This window comes from Bufo bufo, chromosome 7 (genome assembly GCF_905171765.1).
Source record: "Bufo bufo chromosome 7, aBufBuf1.1, whole genome shotgun sequence".
Classification (NCBI taxonomy): domain Eukaryota; kingdom Metazoa; phylum Chordata; class Amphibia; order Anura; family Bufonidae; genus Bufo; species Bufo bufo.
Genome location: NC_053395.1, coordinates 55,081,581 through 55,101,848, shown reverse-complemented (window position 1 = coordinate 55,101,848; position 20,268 = coordinate 55,081,581). Strand labels below are relative to the sequence as shown.

Genomic DNA, 20,268 nt, shown 5'->3' with positions numbered 1-20,268 from the left:
ATTCGTTATATTTGCTGCTCTTTCTATGCTTAGGTGTGCTATGGGCGGTCCTGCTCAGTTAATGCTGGCCATCTCTGTATACAGTAATCAGTCACTGAGTAGGACCGCCCACATGACTCCTTAGCTCAGAAAGAGCAGAGATTTAGATGAAAAAACTACAAGTTTTACTGAATCTGTTCCCAGAAAACTATATATCAGTCTGCTCAGAATCTGCGCCAGAAATTCGCTTAATATAGATGTATTTTTTATCGTAAATGATCCCCTAAGTACATATATGTGTGTTTGATTTGGTTCACTTGGTCATTTCTTAAAGGGGTTGTCTCACTTCAGTAAGTGGCAATTATCATGTAGAGAAAGTTAATACAAGCCACTTACTAATGTATTGTTATTATCCATATTGCTTCCTTTGCTGTCTGGATTCATTTTTCCATCACATTATACACTGCTCATTGCCATGGTTACAGACCACCCTGCAATCCATCAGTGGTGGTCGTGCTTGCACAATATAGGAAAAAACACAAGCCTATATGCGCTCCCATTGACACGGCCACCAGAGAGGCTGGCGCTTTTTCCTATAGTCTGCAAGCACGACCACCACTGATGGATTGCAGGGTGGTCTGTAACCATGAAAACGAGCAGTGTATAATGTGATAGAAAAATGAATCCAGCCAGCAAAGGAAGCAGCAATATAGATAGTAACAATACATTAGTAAGTGGCTCGTATTAACTTTCTCTACATGATAAATGCCACTTACTGAAGTGAGACAACCCCTTTAACTCCGATTGCCATATGATCACATTTGTCATTGAATGCATTTTACCTGAACTGGATGTCAGATCCTCTCTGAGCCAACTCTACAGCAAGGGCAGCACTGATATTTTCATCTCCATATGGTAAATTATTCAAAGTGGAATCTGCATCCAAAATGATAATAATGAATACCACTAAATACCAATAACAGTCATGTCTAATAAATCCCACTTCACATCTGTAACATTTTAGAACACCTATATGAATATTTTACCAGAGCAATTATTACAGCACAAGGTACAGAACGCTGCACTGACGTTTAGTCAATTGCATCACTTTTACTCTTTATTTTCTTCTATATTTAAGAGGTTTTCCAACCTTTTTATACAGATCATCTATCCTCTGAACAGGTCATCAGCAGAGATGAGCGAATTAAATATTTTGATATTAGTTTGCGCTTCGTTTAGTGGTAAAAGCAGAATTGCTTTATGGATTCCGTTACCACGGACCATAACGTAATTCTATGACGGAATTTATAACAGAATGCCTGCATAACTAAAACGGGACGGATCCGTTATGCAGGCCATAGACTTCTATTATGACAGAATGAATAACGGAATGCCTCTAAAAGCATTCTATTATACATTCTGTCATAGAATTGCGTTATGGTCCGTGGTAAAGGAATCCATAATGCAATTCTGCTTTTACCACCAAACGAAGCGCAAACAAATTTCATAACATGAAATTCGCTCATCCCTAGTCATCAGCATTTGATCGGTGGAGGTCCGACACCCAGTATCCCCACAGATCAGCTGTTTGAGCAGGCCGTGGCCCTCTGGAGAGCGCCATAGCCTCCTCACAACTTACCAAGCACAGCGCCGTACATTGTACAGTGGCTGTGCTTGGTATTGTAGCTCAGCCTGTTGTGCCTTTTTTATAGGTATATAACATTTATATCAAAATATCCTAATTATAGTAGATTTGATATATAATAAGCCATGTTGTGTTATATTCACCATTGTGTATGTATTTTAAAGTAGGCCAAAAGAGGTTCATGGAAAGGACACGGTTCATAAGGTTTCTTTTCTATAAAATGTCCCAGTCTGAGAAGAGTCATTCTTGTCTCCTTATGGATTTATGACTGAGATAAAGATATTCTCTAGATGTGTATGGATCTAATTATCCCTATAGTTTAATGTCTATTGATGAAGCAGAAAATCTGTGATGTATGTGTATATGTATAATAAACATTACGTTTTAGTATAAGATAATCAATAGGACATATATTGTTTTGTATTGTTGAATATTATGAAGGAAGTCAATGCATCTATTATCTTATATATTTCTTACTAGGAACGCATACACTCCTAAAGCATGATGAGAAATATTTTAAGAGTAAAATTTTGTTAGTAAGATGTTATTTTAACTAACAATCAATTAACCGTTGGAGTAACAGAGGAGATACACATGTCAGTGAGAGTACAAGGTCCATTATATTCTTATCGGTACATAAATTGGAGAGTATGGGAAAAGTCTAAATGGTACCACAAAGTCTATCTTAATTGGTTTATGTGACAAAAATAATCCCTTAGCTCTAATTTAGGATTCCATATATTATGTGTAAAGGAATGTAAGAGAAATCAGACATGGACAGTTAACCATTAATAGTGATGATGCTAGTAGCTTATGCAATAGTGCTACCTAGGTATGAATAGGTAACATTGCACCAACAGCTGAAATGCATTCTGGGTGATACAGTGACATCACAGTCATTATCATATGTACACGTCTAACCGACAAGGATTGGAAAACTCCAAGTTAGGAAGGTGTGTCTAACTGATAAGTTTGTGATCTTAAACCACACACACAGGAAGGGGTAATTTATAATTTGTGTAGCAATACTACCCGATATCCGCGATTGGTCATAGTTTGAGCACAGCAAGAGTTCGTATCTGTCCTTATCATTATTGAGTATATCTCATAGTTGTCGTCAAAGACGGTTGTATTACATTTTATGGAGTTATGGAATGCTGGTTGTCGTGTTAGAGCCATCTAGTGTGTTATTGCATATCATTGAGTTTTCTATTGATTAACGACGATCTCTTTTTGTCCACCTCTAGGATCAATTCCCTTTGAAATTTTTCCTTTGATCCTTTCTTTTATATAAAGCATTTGCTTTATATCCCCGACAAGCCGCATTCACTTGAAAGGGACTGAGCTGGGCCTAGGAAACGTGACAAATGAATGTGATGTCAAAGGCCTAGGCTAAGTTGTGAGAAGGCTACAGTGCTCACTGGAGTGCCACGGCATCCTCAAACAGCTGATTGACAAGGGTCCCAGGTGTCAGACACCCACCGATCAGAAACTGATGTCCTATCCAGAGGATAAGTCATCAGTATAAAACAGAAAAGCCCTTTCTAACATAGCTTGTGTTTCAATTCAGCCCTAGTGCCAAGATCTCTGCTAACTCCAGATAAGAAGCAGGTCGGTAGGGATAATGTTTTACACAAGGTTCTATTGGAAAATATGCAAATGAGCTCAGGCCACCTTACTCTCCAGATTACACATCACACCCTGTGCCCTTGACCCATTCCCATCCCACCTCCTCCCTAACCCATCTTTTCAACCTATCATTAACCACTGGTATATTCCCTTCATCTTTTAAACATACCATCATTACACCCATCCTCAAGAAGCCTTCCCTTGACCAGTAACCTTTGTCCAGCTATGACCCTTGTTTGTATCAAGACTCCTAAAAGGAAAATGTCCATCTTGAACTGTCCACCTTGCTCTCTTTCCAATAACTTTTTTAACCAACTACAATTTGACTTCCAAATACATTACTGCATTGAAACAACCCTAACCAAAGTCACTAATGATCTGCTAGCTGCCAAAGCTAAACTACTACTACTCTCTGCTCCTCCTTCTAGACCAGTCCTCTGTGCTCCTCCCTCTAGACCAGTCCTCCGTGCTCCTCCTTCTATACCAGTCCTCTGTGCTCCTCCTTCTAGACCAGTCCTCTGTGCTCCTCCTTCTAGACCTGTCTTCTGTCTTTGATACAATGGATTACTCTATCCTGTTACAGGCTCTCACATCCCTAGGTATTAGAGACCTGGCCTTCATATTGATCTTCTCACACGTCATCAACCAAACATTCAGAGTCCCCCATTCACACACCACTTTCTCATCCCACCCTCTCTCTGTTGGTATCCTCAAGGATTTTGCCCTGGGACCCTTACTCTTCTCCATCCTTGGACAGGTGATTGTCTATGCTGATGACAATAGCCCAGATGTCAAGTCTCTGCTATCCAGAATCTCAGCATGTCCAACAGCTATATCTTCCTCCTCCTCTTCCTGCTTTCTAAAACTCAAAATGACTCTAAATAGATTTTTTCAGCACTTTGTCCCCTTTGTGTCACCTCCTGTCCGAATCCCTCAACAAAACTGACAGATGCTTCTTTTAAATATTAAATAAACGGTTTACATGCAGTTTCTTAATATACTGTACTTTCATTAGTTGTTGGAAACTTAAAATCCTTACAGCTTATTTGTATCTTGCCAAGAGGTTATAGACTTTTTATGGAATACAAGGAGCTCTCCGGGACTTCAGATATTGAAGACCTATCCTGAGAATGGGCCATAAATATTAATCGGTGAGGGTATGACTCCTGGCACCCTCGCTGATCAGCTGTCTGAGGAAGCCGTGGTGCTCACCGGAGCTCTGGCCTCCTCACAGTTTACCAAGCGCATCGCTGTCCATTGTATAGTGGCTGTGCTTGGCATTGCAGCTCAGCCCCATTCACTTGAATGAGACTGAGATTCGCATAGGCCGTGTGACTGATGAACATTACATCACATGGCCTAGGAAGAGACCTAAGTGCTCACAGAGTGTGTGGCCTCTTCATACAGCTGATCGGCGAGGTTGCTGGAACTCGGAACCCCACTGATCAAATACAGATGACCTATCCTGAAGATAGGCCGTTAAATGTCAAACTCCCAGAGAACATCTTTAAGAGCATGTGTCCCATGGATGTTTAGGTGCCTTTAAGGTACATGTGTCCTAGCTATCGTAATCCAATATCTGGATATATTTTAGGACTAATTAAATTCCTTGACATACATGTAGTAGACAAATTCCAGCCGTTCCACCTGGATGCAAGTGGTGGCATATTATACTCGTAAAATATTCTTAACAACATCAAGACCCAGGCTCAGTCTTTCTAGAGGCTTTTATATTTAGCATATGGTGATTATGTGCGGGGAAGCAGTATGGATGTAGTATGTCATTATTAGAATGTGTGATTGCCCTTTTAAGCAACAATTAATTATACAGTAAAGGTTACGCCATCAATCTGATATAAAAACCTACATGTAAATAATAACTTGTACTAAAAATAAGCCACTTGGTCGACGTACTGCACAGAAATAAAGCAAGATGTATCGCAGTATCAAGTGACCATCTATTGCTGCTCAGAAAGTATGGGGTAGTCACATATCATTCAGAATTGTATTCTGCGTCACGGACACTGCTGTGTTACCCATCCCTGCCATAGGCTCCTACGGGCCCATTTTACACCTCAATGTGTCTCAGATTTTATGTGGATTCATATTGAGATGGTTTCTTATGTGATGCTTCATCACATGCCGTGGTACAGAGGTGTTCTACCCTAGAAGCACTGACTTAGGCTACTTTTACACTAGCGTTTTTGCTGGATCTGTCATGGTTCAGCAAAAACGCTTCCGTTACTGATAATACAACCGCATGCATCCTTTATGAACGGATCCGGTTGTATTATCTTTAACATTGCCAAGACGTCTGTCATGAACTCCATTGAAAGTCAATGGGGAACGGATCAGTTTTCTATTGTGTCAGAGAAAACGGATCCGTCCCCATTGACTTCCATTGTGTGTGAGGATGGATCCGTCTTGCTCCGCACCACATCGTGGACAGAAAAACACTGCTTGCAGCGTTATTCTGTCCGCGATGGGGACGCAACTAAACGGAACGGAAGGCATTCTGGTTCATTCAGTTCATGGAAGCATTTTCACCCCGCTATTGAGATCCTATGACGGATATCAATAGCGGAAAGGGAAAGCGCAAGTGTGAAAGTAGCCTTACACTGGTGCCATATGATTGCCAACAGAGTACCTAAAGGTCTGTACAGAACCCATGTGCCATCATACATGGTCTATTTTGCTGATCTCAGAAAACCCCTTTAAGAGTACCACATTACTTCAAGGGGAGTAAATGGGTTTGCAAATAGGTGCACAGTTGTAACTGTACTGGGCCTATTCATCATTTTACTGGGATCAGCACACGGCCTAATGTAGTGGTCTGCAAACGGTTGCTCACCGGGAGTTCAAAACTGTTTTTGCAGTTTTACAGCAGTTGGAGATCTGCAGATCTAATGTGCATGGAGAAGAATCAATTATGTTGGATCCCAACATGCCCGATCCTTCATTTTCCAGTATGTAAGCAGTTGCCAGAGGCGTCTGGTTGTGTGTTTTCCTCATCTATACTGCAATTGAGACTGGCTGATCTAACCATGCATGGTCATGGGAGAGTCAGGACAGCTGTTTAATCTCTATAGCTTGTTTCTGTCAAGATTTCTGGCGGCAAGAATAGCAGAGACTGCAATACTATTTATCTAAAATATCAAAGAACCCTAAAAGACTGCATTACAGTCACTGGCAGTCCGGGTCTGGTTGAAATGAGACCCCGAATATGACAGCCTTACTGGTGATATATTGATGGAACATTTCTTCTTTCTCAGCATCTATACAAAAAAAGATACTTAGCTGTGATGGAAACAATATTAGAAATCCCCATAATATTCCATTTTGCGGTCACGCTACAACTGCAGTGACAGGCGAGATGTGCAAATAGTTTTTCCATTAATTGTAACCGGACAGAATGTTCTTTTGTGCATTTACAAGTAGTGATTAACAATATATCATATCTGTCGGACTGAAGCGATAATCACTGTGCTGAAAGGTGGTTTCTTATACAGAACATTTATCTGATATCCCAGCAGTCAAACCCCCAGCAACTGAGAGAAATGGGGTGACCACGACTCCATTTACTTCTATGGGACCAACAGACAGCTGAGCACTGTATTCTGGAAGTCCCACAGAAGTGAATAGAGCTATGGTTATGCTGTCACAGACATTCCCGTGGCAGGTACCAGGAGATCGGAGAAACTGGAAACTCATGTGGATCTTATTGTGTCTGTGTTTGGGTGAATGCCACACCCCTTGCTTCAGGTGTTGCTTGTTGGTAATTTACCTTTCCCATAAGTAGCCGCTTCTCACTCTTGGAGGTGCGGTTTATACATTTTCTTTCTGTCTTCTAACTAGCTGGTCGGTTGCAAGTCTTGTCTTTTCTTATTCTTTTGTGCTTGTTATATTCCCTGTTGTTTGTATCTGGGCCTGAGACAGAGACTTCCATTCGTCCATCTGGGGAAGAATGGGTTGTCTCTGGTCCTAACCTCATTCCAGGGCCTTATAAGGATATAAGGGCCTAGGTATCCTGCTTATGAATATTCCTACCTTCAAGATGTATTCATATTGATAGGTAGTTAGGGCCCGGATTATGGTTGTTTAGAAGGTGACCTGTTCCTTCCCTAGTTTCCAGGCCCAGTTACTGTTCCCCTTCCCTCCTGTGTTCAGTGTGGAGTTTTACCCCCACACTGATCGTGACATATGCATAACAACCCCCATTCCATTCATACAGGGACTAAGAGACTTCAGCTCCTGTAAACAGCAGGGGTCCCAGCAGTCAGACCCGCATACATTTCATATTCCATAGGATAGGTGATAAATATTCTTATAGGAAAAAACCCTTTAATGGTGTTTTCTGGGACTTAAATATTTATGGTGAGGACTTAAAGGAGATGTGCCACAATATAAATGCATCCCGCCCAACAGATATCGCTGTTATATCATTTTCCCCAAATACAAGCCACTTATTTATGTATTGTTATTATCCATATTGCCTCCCTTGCTGGCTGGATTCATTTTTCGATCACATTATACACTGCCCGTCTCCATGGTTATGACCACCCTGCAATCCAGCAGTGGTGGTCGTGCTTGCGCACTATAGGAAAAAGCGCCGACCTCTCTGGTGGTTGGGACCATGGGAGCTCACATAGGCTGGTGCTTTTTCCTATAGTGTGCAAACATGTGATAGAAAAATGCATCCAGCCAGCAAAGCAGGCAATATGGACAATCACAATACATTAGTAAGTGCCTTGTATGAACTTTCCCTACAAGATAAATGCCATCTGCTGAAGTGAGACAACGCCTTTAATGCCCTATTACATGGGCAGATTATTGTTAAAATGATCGCTTACAAGTGTTCATATGAATGCTCGTTAGCGATAATCTGGCAGTGTAATATCGCTGCCAATTACCGCTTGTTCATCGGGTAATCGGGATCTTTTAACATATTAAAAAATCCTGGTTTGCCGAAGGCAGATCACGCAATGTAATAGGCACTCTGCTCCCGGCAAACAATGAGACAATAATAGGGACAAGCTATACCTTAGTGATCGCTCATTCCTATACTGAGGAGGAGATCGCTACATGTCATAGCAGCGGTCTCCTCCTCTAGCGAGCAGGCAATTGACTGGAGGGAAAACTTCCTTCCCGAAAATCGTCTGCTCTATCTGCCCGTGTAATAGGGCCCCTTTTCTAAAGTTATTGGCCTACCATTGCACCCTGTGTCAAATCCATTTTTATATTCAGTTGGTGTTGGTTACGTCCTGCATTAGAGCCTTGTAATGTACCTTCAAATATTGATGTGTAGGACTCAGATATCAGATCACTGGAGGTCCAATGCACCCCAGCCGATCAGCAGTTGGAAGGGGCCACAATGCCCAACAGGTGCTGCTGTCTCCTCCACTGGTCACATGCCCTTCTTTGCAGATACCAAGCACAGACAGCATTCAATGATTGACGCTGTTCTTGGTATACTGTAAAGAGGTCGCTATGCTGATTCGAACGCTGCAGACATTTCATTCCCACAAAACCCCTTTAAAGACACCTTTAAGAAAAAATGCTGAGATTTACCAAACAAGAACAAAGTCCATTGCACTAAAAACATTACAGGATTCACGGAACACGTTGTAAATAAATTACCTGAGGTGGTATAGGAACTTGCAGCATTAACAGGGAATAAGACCTCAGAGTTGTCATCTAAGACTTGTAATGATGTCCAGCAGCAAACTTGGGGGTTTTCTGAGCTTCCTACGGGTGTCCTGAAATCAACAGCAATGGCAAATTAGAATTTTTCTCCAACAACCCAATCACCCGTTGGTGCAAGATTATGTACAAGTCACAGTAGACAATCTACCTACACATCATGGTGTATTGCCACTTGTACACCCTTGTATACCATCTATGAATGTCGGTTAATGGGGTTATCCCATGATTGATGTAAAAATTAAAATCAGACATCATGTAGTACATGACAATAAAAAAAACATTTGAACCAGCCCTGTCCCTCACATGGATCCAGAGATTCCCTCATTCATTGCTCTGCTAGATTCTCTTCAAGCTGGCAGCTCAGGGGGAGTGTCCGTTCTCAGAGGTGTGTCCTTTCTCAGGGGGAGTGTCCGTTCTCAGAGGTGTGTCCTTTCTAAGGGGAAGTGTCCATTCTCATAGGTGTGTCCTTTCTCAGGGGGAGTGTCCGTTCTCAGAGGTGTGTCCTTTCTCGGGGGGAGCGTTGGTTCTCAGAGGTGTGTCCTTTCTCAGGGGGAGTGTCCGTTCTCAGAGGTGTGTCCTTTCTCAGGGGGAGTGTCCGTTCTCAGAGGTGTGTCCTTTCTCGGGGGGAGCGTTGGTTCTCAGAGGTGTGTCCTTTCTCAGGGGGAGTGTCCGTTCTCAGAGGTGTGTCCTTTCTCGGGGGGAGCGTTGGTTCTCAGAGGTGTGTATTTTCTCAGGGGGAGTGTCCGTTCTCAGAGGTGTGTCCTTTCTCAGGGGGAGTGTCCGTTCTCAGAGGTGTGTCCTTTCTCGGGGGGAGCGTTGGTTCTCAGAGGTGTGTCCTTTCTCAGGGGAGTGTCCGTTCTCAGAGGTGTGTCCTTTCTCAGGGGAAGTGTCCGTTCTCATAGGTGTGTCCTTTCTCAGGGGGAGTGTCCGTTCTCAGAGGTGTGTCCTTTCTCGGGGGGAGCGTTGGTTCTCAGAGGTGTGTCCTTTCTCAGGGGGAGTGTCCGTTCTCAGAGGTGTGTCCTTTCTCGGGGGGAGCGTTGGTTCTCAGAGGTGTGTCCTTTCTCAGGGGGAGTGTCCGTTCTCAGAGGTGTGTCCTTTCTCGGGGGGAGCGTTGGTTCTCAGAGGTGTGTCCTTTCTCAGGGGGAGTGTCCGTTCTCAGGTGTGTGTCCTTTCTCAGGGGAGTGTCCGTTCTCAGAGGTGTGTCCTTTCTCGGGGGGAGCGTTGGTTCTCAGAGGTGTGTCCTTTCTCAGGGGGAGTGTCCGTTCTCAGAGGTGTGTCCTTTCTCAGGGGAAGTGTCCGTTCTCATAGGTGTGTCCTTTCTCAGGGGGAGTGTCCGTTCTCAGAGGTGTGTCCTTTCTCGGGGGGAGCGTTGGTTCTCAGAGGGTGTGTCCTTTCTCAGGGGGAGTGTCCGTTCTCAGAGGTGTGTCCTTTCTCGGGGGGAGCGTTGGTTCTCAGAGGTGTGTCCTTTCTCAGGGGGAGTGTCCGTTCTCAGAGGTGTGTCCTTTCTCAGGGGAAGTGTCCGTTCTCAGAGGTGTGTCCTTTCTCAGGGGGAGTGTCCGTTCTCAGAGGTGTGTCCTTTCTCGGGGGGAGCGTTGGTTCTCAGAGGTGTCCTTTCTCATTGGGTTTGTCCTTTCTCAGAGGTGTGTCCTTTCTGTTGCAGCTCTCTCCATGTAACTGATGGAACTGAGCATGTGTGACCACCTTAGCTATGTTGTTGGAGTAGATGGAGTAATAAGAAAAAAGACAAACAGCAGGTGGCGCTATGCAGATAAATTTTATTCAATAATGCAATTACTAAAATTCAGATTTATAATGTAGACTTTTTACAATAGTAAATGTTACAGTAAAATATGTCTCTTAGCCAGAACCTCAGCCTGATGACTACACAAATATGCCTAATAATTGGATATAGTGTATATTGATATCCAATGGTATTCACCCATTCAGTGATATCAGTATGGCCAGCAGCCATTTGGTCATTGTGTCCCTTGTTAGCATATCAAAAGGCAGGAAGAGCACATTGTAAGAGCAGTTGGATAATATTCTCGTGATCAACAGATTGGGACGAGATTTGGGTAGTCACAGGGTGGAGTCCATGGTGGGGGGTGTGGGCACAGGAACATATAGGCTATGTGAAACTTGGGAGGCTCGCTCTCTTCCTGCCAGCCCTTGGACCAACAACACTTCAGGAGCAAGCTAAGTATATATCTGGTTACATGTGTATGTATATAAGTATAATATCCCAGTAGACTTTATATGTGTACATATAGATTAGGGTTGTTTCGATACCAAAATTTTGATTCGGTTTCGATAGCATGAAAAATTATTGTGATACTCGATATCATTCGATACCACGCGAAAAATATATAACACCAAAAAAAGCCGCATACGTTGCGCATTTTATGGAACGTCCGGCCCATAATCGAACAGTCCTATCCTATTTTTGGGGGGGGGCAAGGCGACTAAAAAAAATGGCAAATCATGCAGTTTTTATTTTTTTTCTGTTACAGCGTTCACCGCATAGAAGATTTTTAAAATATTTTAATAGTTTGGACTTTTCGGACGTGGCAATATGTAATATTTTTATTTATTTATTGTTTATATATTTTATATGCAAAATTGGGAAAGGGAGTAATTTATACTTAAACCAATATTTTGGTGGGGGGTTTTCCTTTTTTTCCTTTTTATTTAATTGCTATTTCCCCCCTCAGGGGCTAGAACCTGGGATCTTTTAATCCCTTGTCCTATTCACCTTAATAGAGCTCTATCAGGGTGATTAGGACTTAACACTGTCCCTGCTGCCATGTGCAGCAGGGAGCAGCAGGGAGCTTACCATGGCAGCCAGGGCTTCAGTAGCGTCCTGGTTGCCATGGAGCCCCAGGATTACACTGCTGGGGCTCCAATTGGAACTGCCACTGCACCACCAATGAAGAGGAGGGGAGAGGACCCTGTGGCCACTGCCACCAATGATTTTACTACTTGGGGGTTGGGGGGGGGGGGGCACTGCGCTACCAATGATTTAATACTGGGGAGGAGGGGGGGCGTATTGCGCCACCAATGATAATTAACGTTTAATACAGGAGGCTGGGTGCGGGCAGCAGAATCACATAGCCGTCACCCAGCCTCGGGGTTAACTGCCGCTGATCGCAGCTTCCTTTCATAGAGGCTGGGCGACGGCTATGTGATTCTTCACCCAGCCTCCTGTATTTGTATTAAACGTTAACTTTCATTGGTGGCGCAGTGCGCCCTTCCCTCCTCCACCCCGGCAGTAGCGGCACAGGGGGGAGGGAGAGACTCCTTCTCTCCTATGCTGCTGAGGGAACATGGCGCGCGCTGATAGCAGCGCGCTCCATGCTCTATGATACTAGGCTGTGCAGTAGCGCATCCTAGTATCGAAAAATTTCAAAATCCCGGTATCGAAGTCGATACCGGACAAAAGTATTGAATGGGTATTGAAAATTCGATACCCGAAACAATCCTAATATAGATATTTGTACGTGTAGATTATATATATGCTTTATATGCATGAGTCTCCATATGTACATGTACTAATGATCAGGAGCAGCTGGATGTGAGTTGGTTAGAAGTGAAGATCCAGGATCTGGATATACTTGATATACATACAGTACACATTTTTAGCCACATTGCTTAGCAGCCAGGGAGGGCAGGACCGGAGGCAGCTGTGTGTGGGGGTGTCCTCTATGTTATTTGTAATGTCTGTATCTTTATGTATAATGTCCATTGCTTTGTCATCTCTATGTTATCAGTAATCTATTTTTATATATAAGTATCTGCGAGGGTTGTGTGTTACTCCTGGGGTGTATGAAGGACTGGAGGGTGTGTAATAATACACAGAACAAGCGGGTCATATAGGAAACAAAGACAACAGTCTAGTAATAGAATAGAAGGGACGGAATACGGAGATAGACATAAATCTCCAATTTCCGATAAGCAAACCTCCCTTTATCAGTAAACTATGGACATAGCCCAACATTAGTGATTATGGAGGGCATTTACATAGCCAGTACATAAAAAGTAAGAGCTCAGAGTCTAGTTGGCGATCTTGCAGATAAAGTATGATTTATGTGTTCCCAGACAACTTATTTAAAGGCGTCTACTTACTTTTCATGGGTAGACTAAAAATCGCATGCGGAGACTACTGCTGATTGGATTATGTGAGTATTCACAGTATCTGCTATCATGCAGATGTTTTATTGAGTGTATAATTGAAAATTGGATCAGAATGCCACCATTTACCTCGGAGATCCAACTACCCATTCAGCATCACAATGATAACATCATACTGTGCTCATTACATTACTACATTTCTTACACCACTTTGCAAATGCTGCCAAAGGGCTATAAAACTAAAGTTATATGGAAGCAGTTTATTTTACATACTGACTTCTTTTTATTGTTGTTCACGTAAAGTCACAAAAAAGTATGAAATGTAAACTATAGAAAATTCACAAGGGTCAATATCACCAGGCAATGGTCAGGAGGGAACCCTCATATGAACTTTCATTCCTGATCATTTCACACTGGTTGACTGCATTTACATGAAGCAGTCATTGGGGCTGTATGGGAATGAACAATCTGTACTACGATCATTCATCCCCATCCCCATTGTTAGCTTACACAGGACTATCTGCTGCCAACCAACAACGACTTTTTGTGCCACAGTCATACAGCAAAATATTATTGAGAGCCAAACTGGAATATCTGCTGATACACTAGAAAATTGTGTCGACGTCAATTTATGTTAATCATCAAAATTGCTCCCTTTATGAACACGAAAAGGACTATTAAGGGGTAACCTCTGGCCGCTGCCTTATTTCCTCACCAGACCGAAAGTGGTTTGGTCCTGTGACTGCTGTGGCCAGTCACTGATCTCAGTGCTCATGTGTGCTAGAATGTCACATCAGTGAAGTCAATTGATTGGCCGTATCGGTCATAGGACCATACTACATCCAGTCCAGTGGGGACCAAAAACATGTGGGAGCAAGGTAAAGGTGGAGTTTTTTTTTGTTACGCAGCCACAGGTTACCACCATTGTGCAGACAACCCCCTTAATAGAGTGGGGAAACTAAAGTGGTTGCACCAGAATAACCCCTCTTTTACTTGTATAACCAGTCATTCAGACAGGTTTCAAAAGTAAGTTAGGTGGGGGTGCAACCTTTTAGACCCCCACAGTTGCAGGGAAAGGGGCAGCCAAAAACAGCAAAATGAGTGTATTTGCCTATTCCTCAAACCTCAATTCTCCATCTCACATTTACCTCTATGGAGAGGGACAGTATATGCTTTTCCTGTTCTTTGCATTGCATTGGGGGGGTTCTTGTTTTCTGCACAGTGGGGGTCCCAAGTGTTAGACTCCCACGTAGCGTTCGTTGAACCCTGACTGATGGGTTTAAAAGGTAATAAGTGGTCTTGGACCAAGATATTTATGGTGTTTCTAACACGCAAATTTAGGGCTAATGCACATGAACGTGTGCAACTAGTGCCGTATTGCCGCCCGTAAACACTTGAAAGGGTCCGCAAGATACAGAGCAGTGCGGAGGCATGGAGCAGAAGTCCACAGAAGCACAGAAGAAAATCTAGATAGGTCATCAGTATCTGATCGGTGGGGTCTAACATCGGGGCACCTGCCAATCAGCTGTTTAAGAAGGCACCAGTGTTAGCAGTAGCGCCGCAGCCTTCTCACAGCTTTGCCCTGGCATCGGATGTCCCATTTATTGGTCACATGACCCAGGAGCAGCTCAACCCCATTGAAGTGAATGGGGCTGAGCTGCGATACCAAGCACAGCCGCTATACAGTGTACGACACTGTGCTTGCTGAGCTGGGGGAAGGCAGCAGCACTACAGTTAGTGCCGATCCCTTCTCAAATCTCTGATCAGTGGGGGTCCCGGGTGTCGCACCCCCACCGATCAGGTACGGATGATGACCCAGAGAATGGATCAGCAGTATAAAGGTCTTGGAAAACTCTTTTAAGTGGTGCACACCTCCTAATAATTGTGAAGTATCTTTGCAGGCCTGTGCACCAAAAGTGAAATCTGTGACAGCAAGGGAGCTGGCGTAGACTTCAGGTATAATCCATACCAATTTCCTGGAGAAAATTATACTAAATGTGCAGTGTCAGCTACGCTTGCCCTGTTTCTCTTTTTGGAAAGGTGGCAAGCGGGTGCCAAATACCCAAAAGTTGCTAAATTTTGCCAAGCGGGTGTACACCCAAGTTTGTGACTTTCTGATGCCAGTTTTCTGAAGCAGAGGAGTTGATATATGCCCCCTTTCCCCATTGAATCTATAATGCATTCCTACCGAAGCTGGGTATAAATGTAAGAAACACAATGAGTCAGGATGCTTCTTCTGCACATTTTGTCTTCAATGTAAAAGTCGAATCTGTAGAGGTTTGTTTCCTTTGCCATGAAAAGCAGACTGGTGGCAAACGCTCCCACTGTCTAAACTACATGGTTCAAGGAAACACTGAGACGTCTTTTGTGTCTGTTTCATGTTCCTCTGACAGATCAGACATACTGTATTCTGTCAGATTTCAGCAGCAGCAATTCGCCGACAAAGGGTTTACTTACAAAAACAACCCAAACAAGTCTTAAAAGAAGTATCGCGTCAGATGACAGACCCATACAAAGTGGTGCTGTGATTAGGGAAAACTTACTGTTCAGCAGAAACACTCTCAGTTCTAACTTCTGACTTGCTGACAGGTTGTGCTTCATACGTGTCATCGTCATCCAAGTCTTCATCATCTATGCTCTTCACGTCCAGCTTTCTATAGCCGAAATCCCCATTAACACATGGAGAATCGTTACTCCAGGAGCAGTCTGTATTTTCTTTGTCATTCAAGTTCATCTCAAACTGCACTTCAAAGTTAGCGAGAGCAGCTGAGGACCTGTCAGAATGCTCCTCTGAACCCTCCATGCCGCTCATCAAGGTCTTTGAACCCGCAGGCGGATGCGGATCTTCCATATCGCCGTCATCATCAAACGAGATGATAGTCGACACTTTCTTCTTCTTTTTACGATCCTTTTTCGCTTTGCCATCTACAGGAAACAAAACAGAATGCTTTTCCCCTGGCATATTTTAGGAAAGTACAGCGAACAAGGAAGATAAGCGGCTTTGTTGGAAATAATAGCAGAGAACTGCAACTAAGAAATCTGTGCCCAGGATGAATACCTCTACTGTGGAGTCGAATAGAGTCTCCTTATTTTATAATTATGTGCTACAAAAAGAAAATCACTGCTTAAGAAATAAACAAAGCAAGTTATCTTTGTTTACTGAACTTCCTTTAACCCTTTAATAAACAGGCCTGAAAAGGCCTTAAAGGCTATGGACCCCTTTAAGGGAATTTTTTTTTTTATGATTGCATTTTACTCATTTTGGGCTGCAAATCATTTTTTCAATTGGTCTTTATTAAAAAAAAAAAAGAAGAAGTTCAGCCTTTTCTGAGATACAAGTGTTAAAAATCAGTCTGTTTGTAGGCTGTCATTTTGTGTTTTCTTTGAATCCCCTGATCCGACAGCTCACACCTAGTTCTTATCTCTTATTTCCTGACCTCATAAACACAGTTTTAAAGCCCATCTGTCAGCAAATTTGTACCTATGACTCAGGCTGACCTGTTACATGTGCACTTGGCAGCTGAAGGCGTCTGTGTTGATCCCATGTCCATATGTGCCGCAATGCTGAGAAATATTATGTTTTACTATATGCAAATAAGCCTCTAAGATCAATGGAGGTATTGCCATTGAAGAGAGAGCTGAACCCATTGCTCCTAGAGTCTCATTTGCATACATTAAAACATCAATTTCTCAGCAATGCGGACACATATGAACAGGGAACCAACTCAGATGCCTTGAGCTGCCAAGTGCACATGTAACAAGTCAGCCAATTGTATAGGTACAAACCTGCTGACACATGCCCTTTAAGCCATATTCTTATCAGTTTGATAAGAATTGAGCTATAATAAGTGTTTATGAGTTCAGCAAATCAAAGATAAGAGCTCAACATGAGCAGTCAGATGAGAGTATTCAAAGAAAATACAAAGTGACAGCCTGCAAACAGACTTATTTTTAACCCCTGTATTTCGGAAACAGCTGATTATTTTTTAATAAAGACCAATTTCAAAAATTATTTTTAGCCCAAAATGAGTAAAATGTGATAATGAAAAAATCGCACCAAGGGTGTCCATAGCTTTTAAGGATCAGACACTTTTTCGTCATTTAGCTTACTTGGACCCATCCTGATTATAAGTCACCAGTAAAAAAGTTGGAAAACCCCTCTAATGCATGATGTAGTGCCTGGGAGGGGGCCTGGAGTTACGTCATGGGTGGTGTTTTATATGTCTGGAATGTGTGGGTGTTTCTTATTTATGCAACTGAACAGGAAGAGAAGGGCAAACATCTGGTCAGCACCTAAGTGGAAGAGCCCGCAGCCTTTGTGACTGCACTAGAGATGACAGTGCGAGGGAGGGGTAAGTACTAACTAAGGCTACTTTCACACTAGCGTTCGGGGCTCCGCTTGTGAGCTCCGTTTGAAGGCTCTCACAAGCGGCCCCGAACGGATCCGTCCAGTCCTAATGCATTCTGAGTGGAGGCGGATCCGCTCAGAATGCATCAGTCTGACACCGTTTGTCCTCCTCTCCACTCAGCAGGCGGACACCTGAACGCTGCTTGCAGCGTTCGGGTGTCCGCCTGGCCGTGCGGAGGCAAACGGATCCGTCCAGACTTACAATGTTAAGTCAATGGGGACGGATCCGTTTGAAGTTGACACAATATGGCTCAATTTTCAAACGGATCCGTCCCCCATTGACTTTCAATGTAAAGTCAAAACGGATCCGTTTGCATTATCATTTGTTTATGGTAATGCAAACGGATCCGTTCTGAACGGATCTAAGCGTTTGCATTATAGGAGCGGATCCGTCTGTGCAGATACCAGACGGACCCGCTCTGAACGCAAGTGTGAAAGTAGCCTAAGCTGTCTTTCTTCCACAGGACAGAAGAAAGGACTGATTTCCTAAAAAGCCTGGAGAACCCATTTAATGATCTCCGTTTACGTCATGAAACTCACCTGATGCAAGACTTCTGGAAAGCACTGGTAAAGGGTCAGAGTCCTGCTCTGGTTTTATTAAAATAGATACGGCAGAAGATGATGTGATCTCTCGAAGGAGACTGCTGACGCCTTGTGTGGACTCCTTAAGTAAAGAAGTGACATTCTGAGTGGACTCCTTCAGAAGGTGTGACACTGTAGGAACTGTCTTTGCTTGTCCATTTAGATCCTGGTTATCAATATTGATTGCAAACAGGATGGAGTTCAAACCTGAGAGTGTTAAAAATACAATTTTATCATAAGAAAGGGAAAGTCATCAAAATCAAATCTATCTAGATGTTAACCAGAAGATGACCATTAATATGAGGGTGGATCAAGTCGATGTTGATGTATTAGCTGACAATCTTTTAGGGGGTCTGACCACTGCACCTCCGCTGATCAGCTATTCTACAGTAACTGCAGCGCTGGAACTACAGCTCCATCTATTGTGTAGTGGATTCACTTCAATGGGAGCAGAGCTGCAGTAACCAGCTAAATCGACTACACAGTGGATGAAGCTGTGTAGCTCTGGCGTCAGATCTACCCCCGAAGGGTTGATTGGAGGATCTGCAAAGGTGTCCTCCATCTCCTATCTTCTATATACAGAAGACGAAGGACGTAGTAGTGGGCAGTCCCGAACGCTGCGTGCGCACTCCCGTCGGACCGGGATTGTGCCAATATTCGCGATAAAAATTCGCGATTAGAATATTCGCGATAAAAATTTGTGATTAGAATATTCGCGATCAACTACTTGAGGATGAAGAGGGCGTGTTTAAGTCTGGAGAAAGCCGATTGGTTGGGGTGAGGCTGCGCATTCCCAAGATGAGCCGAATTAATTCTGGGTAGTTAGGGAGGGAGGTCTTAGCCTCAGGGTAAGGGCATCGGCGGCCATCTTGAGAAGATAGTCAGAAAGAAGTCTTGTGAGGAGCGGTTGCTATGGACGGAATCTTCTTAAACAAGTGATATGTGAACACAATAATTAGTGATTATGGATTATCATAACAGCAGCTCCAACATATATGAGAATTACATTTTGACTGAAAATATGACAGATATCCTAAGTGTAACTGTCGATTCAAGTCATTTTTTTTTTTAGAACTTTTTTTTTTAGAATAAGCTGTCGGGTGGTTGTGCATGTGGAATAATAGCCATCATATGACTAGTATCTGCCATTTTTCGCAGCTTTTCCATCCACAGTCTGTAATTCTATTATTATTTGTTTCCTAAGCTGGTGGATGGAGACTAGCTAGAAACATGTCTGCCCATACACTACTCAAGGAGAAACAGGGAATCCTGCTCTCTAACTCTCTGCAGCACACCCTCAGAGGCAGCAGCAGTTTTCATGTAAATTCAGCAGGTGGTTAAGACAGTAAATCACTTACAAATCAGCAGTAATCTCTCTGCCTGTGCCTGATTTGAACAGTGAATTGAGAGTTAGTGAAGAGGAGGGCGGCAGAAAAAGAGCCCGATAACAGGAAAAGAAAACATTTCTCTAATAAGATATATTACAAAGTTTCTTATAGTCGCCTGTACTATTCATTAATGGGGAAAAAACTAAATAGTTATGGAAGGACAATGCTCATTTGTCCCATTTTTTATTAAAGTATCTTAAACCAACTAAAAAGATGTTTGTTCCCACTTCAAGACACATGTATGTGTAATTCTCCTTCTGATCATTCCCCCTGCAGATTCCCACCAGAATGGTGCTCAAACCTGTCCTTACACACAGATTTCTGTCACTGGAAATCACTGACACAAGGTTCAAGGGAGCGTGAAGAAGTGAAGGAAATTTCCAGTTACAGAGATCACTCAGCAATGCCAAAGGATCATGGATGCTCTACATCCTATAAGAAATCAAAAGAAAAAAATGAATGGAACTACTCTTTCATCCATCCTCTTTTGGAGTCAAACATGCTCAGTTATGTTTGAGTTATGCTTACCAGCTGCCATGGTAGGAAGCATGCTGGAACGTTCCTCATCTAACAGAAATGACCAGTCTTCATAGAAGAAACTAAAAATCAATAAAATAAAGAGGGGGGGAAAAAGCTTATAGCATTATGAAAGACTGAACACAATTTCAACAGCAATGACAAATAATATATTGCCTCTCATAAAGTAAGTCTTGAAGAGCACTTGTCTGTATATGTTCCTGTCTTGTTTTCGTCTCTCAAATATGGCTCAAAGATGTAAGTATTATAAAAAAATAAAATAAATGGGT

The 20,268-nt window shown here is 42.9% G+C and overlaps 1 protein-coding gene across 1 annotated transcript in view; it reads right to left on the bottom strand.

The window, feature by feature from the left end:
* Positions 1-20,268, bottom strand: part of SNX29 (sorting nexin 29) — a 581,792-nt gene that overhangs the window by 498,525 nt on the left and 62,999 nt on the right. The window contains exons 6-10 of the mRNA XM_040441656.1: positions 19,991-20,061; positions 18,033-18,281; positions 15,628-16,009; positions 8,891-9,009; positions 822-915 (exon numbers count right to left, since the gene is read on the bottom strand). Of these exons, the coding sequence (XP_040297590.1) occupies positions 822-915; positions 8,891-9,009; positions 15,628-16,009; positions 18,033-18,281; positions 19,991-20,061 (915 nt within the window). The remainder of the gene's footprint in view (positions 1-821; positions 916-8,890; positions 9,010-15,627; positions 16,010-18,032; positions 18,282-19,990; positions 20,062-20,268) is intronic.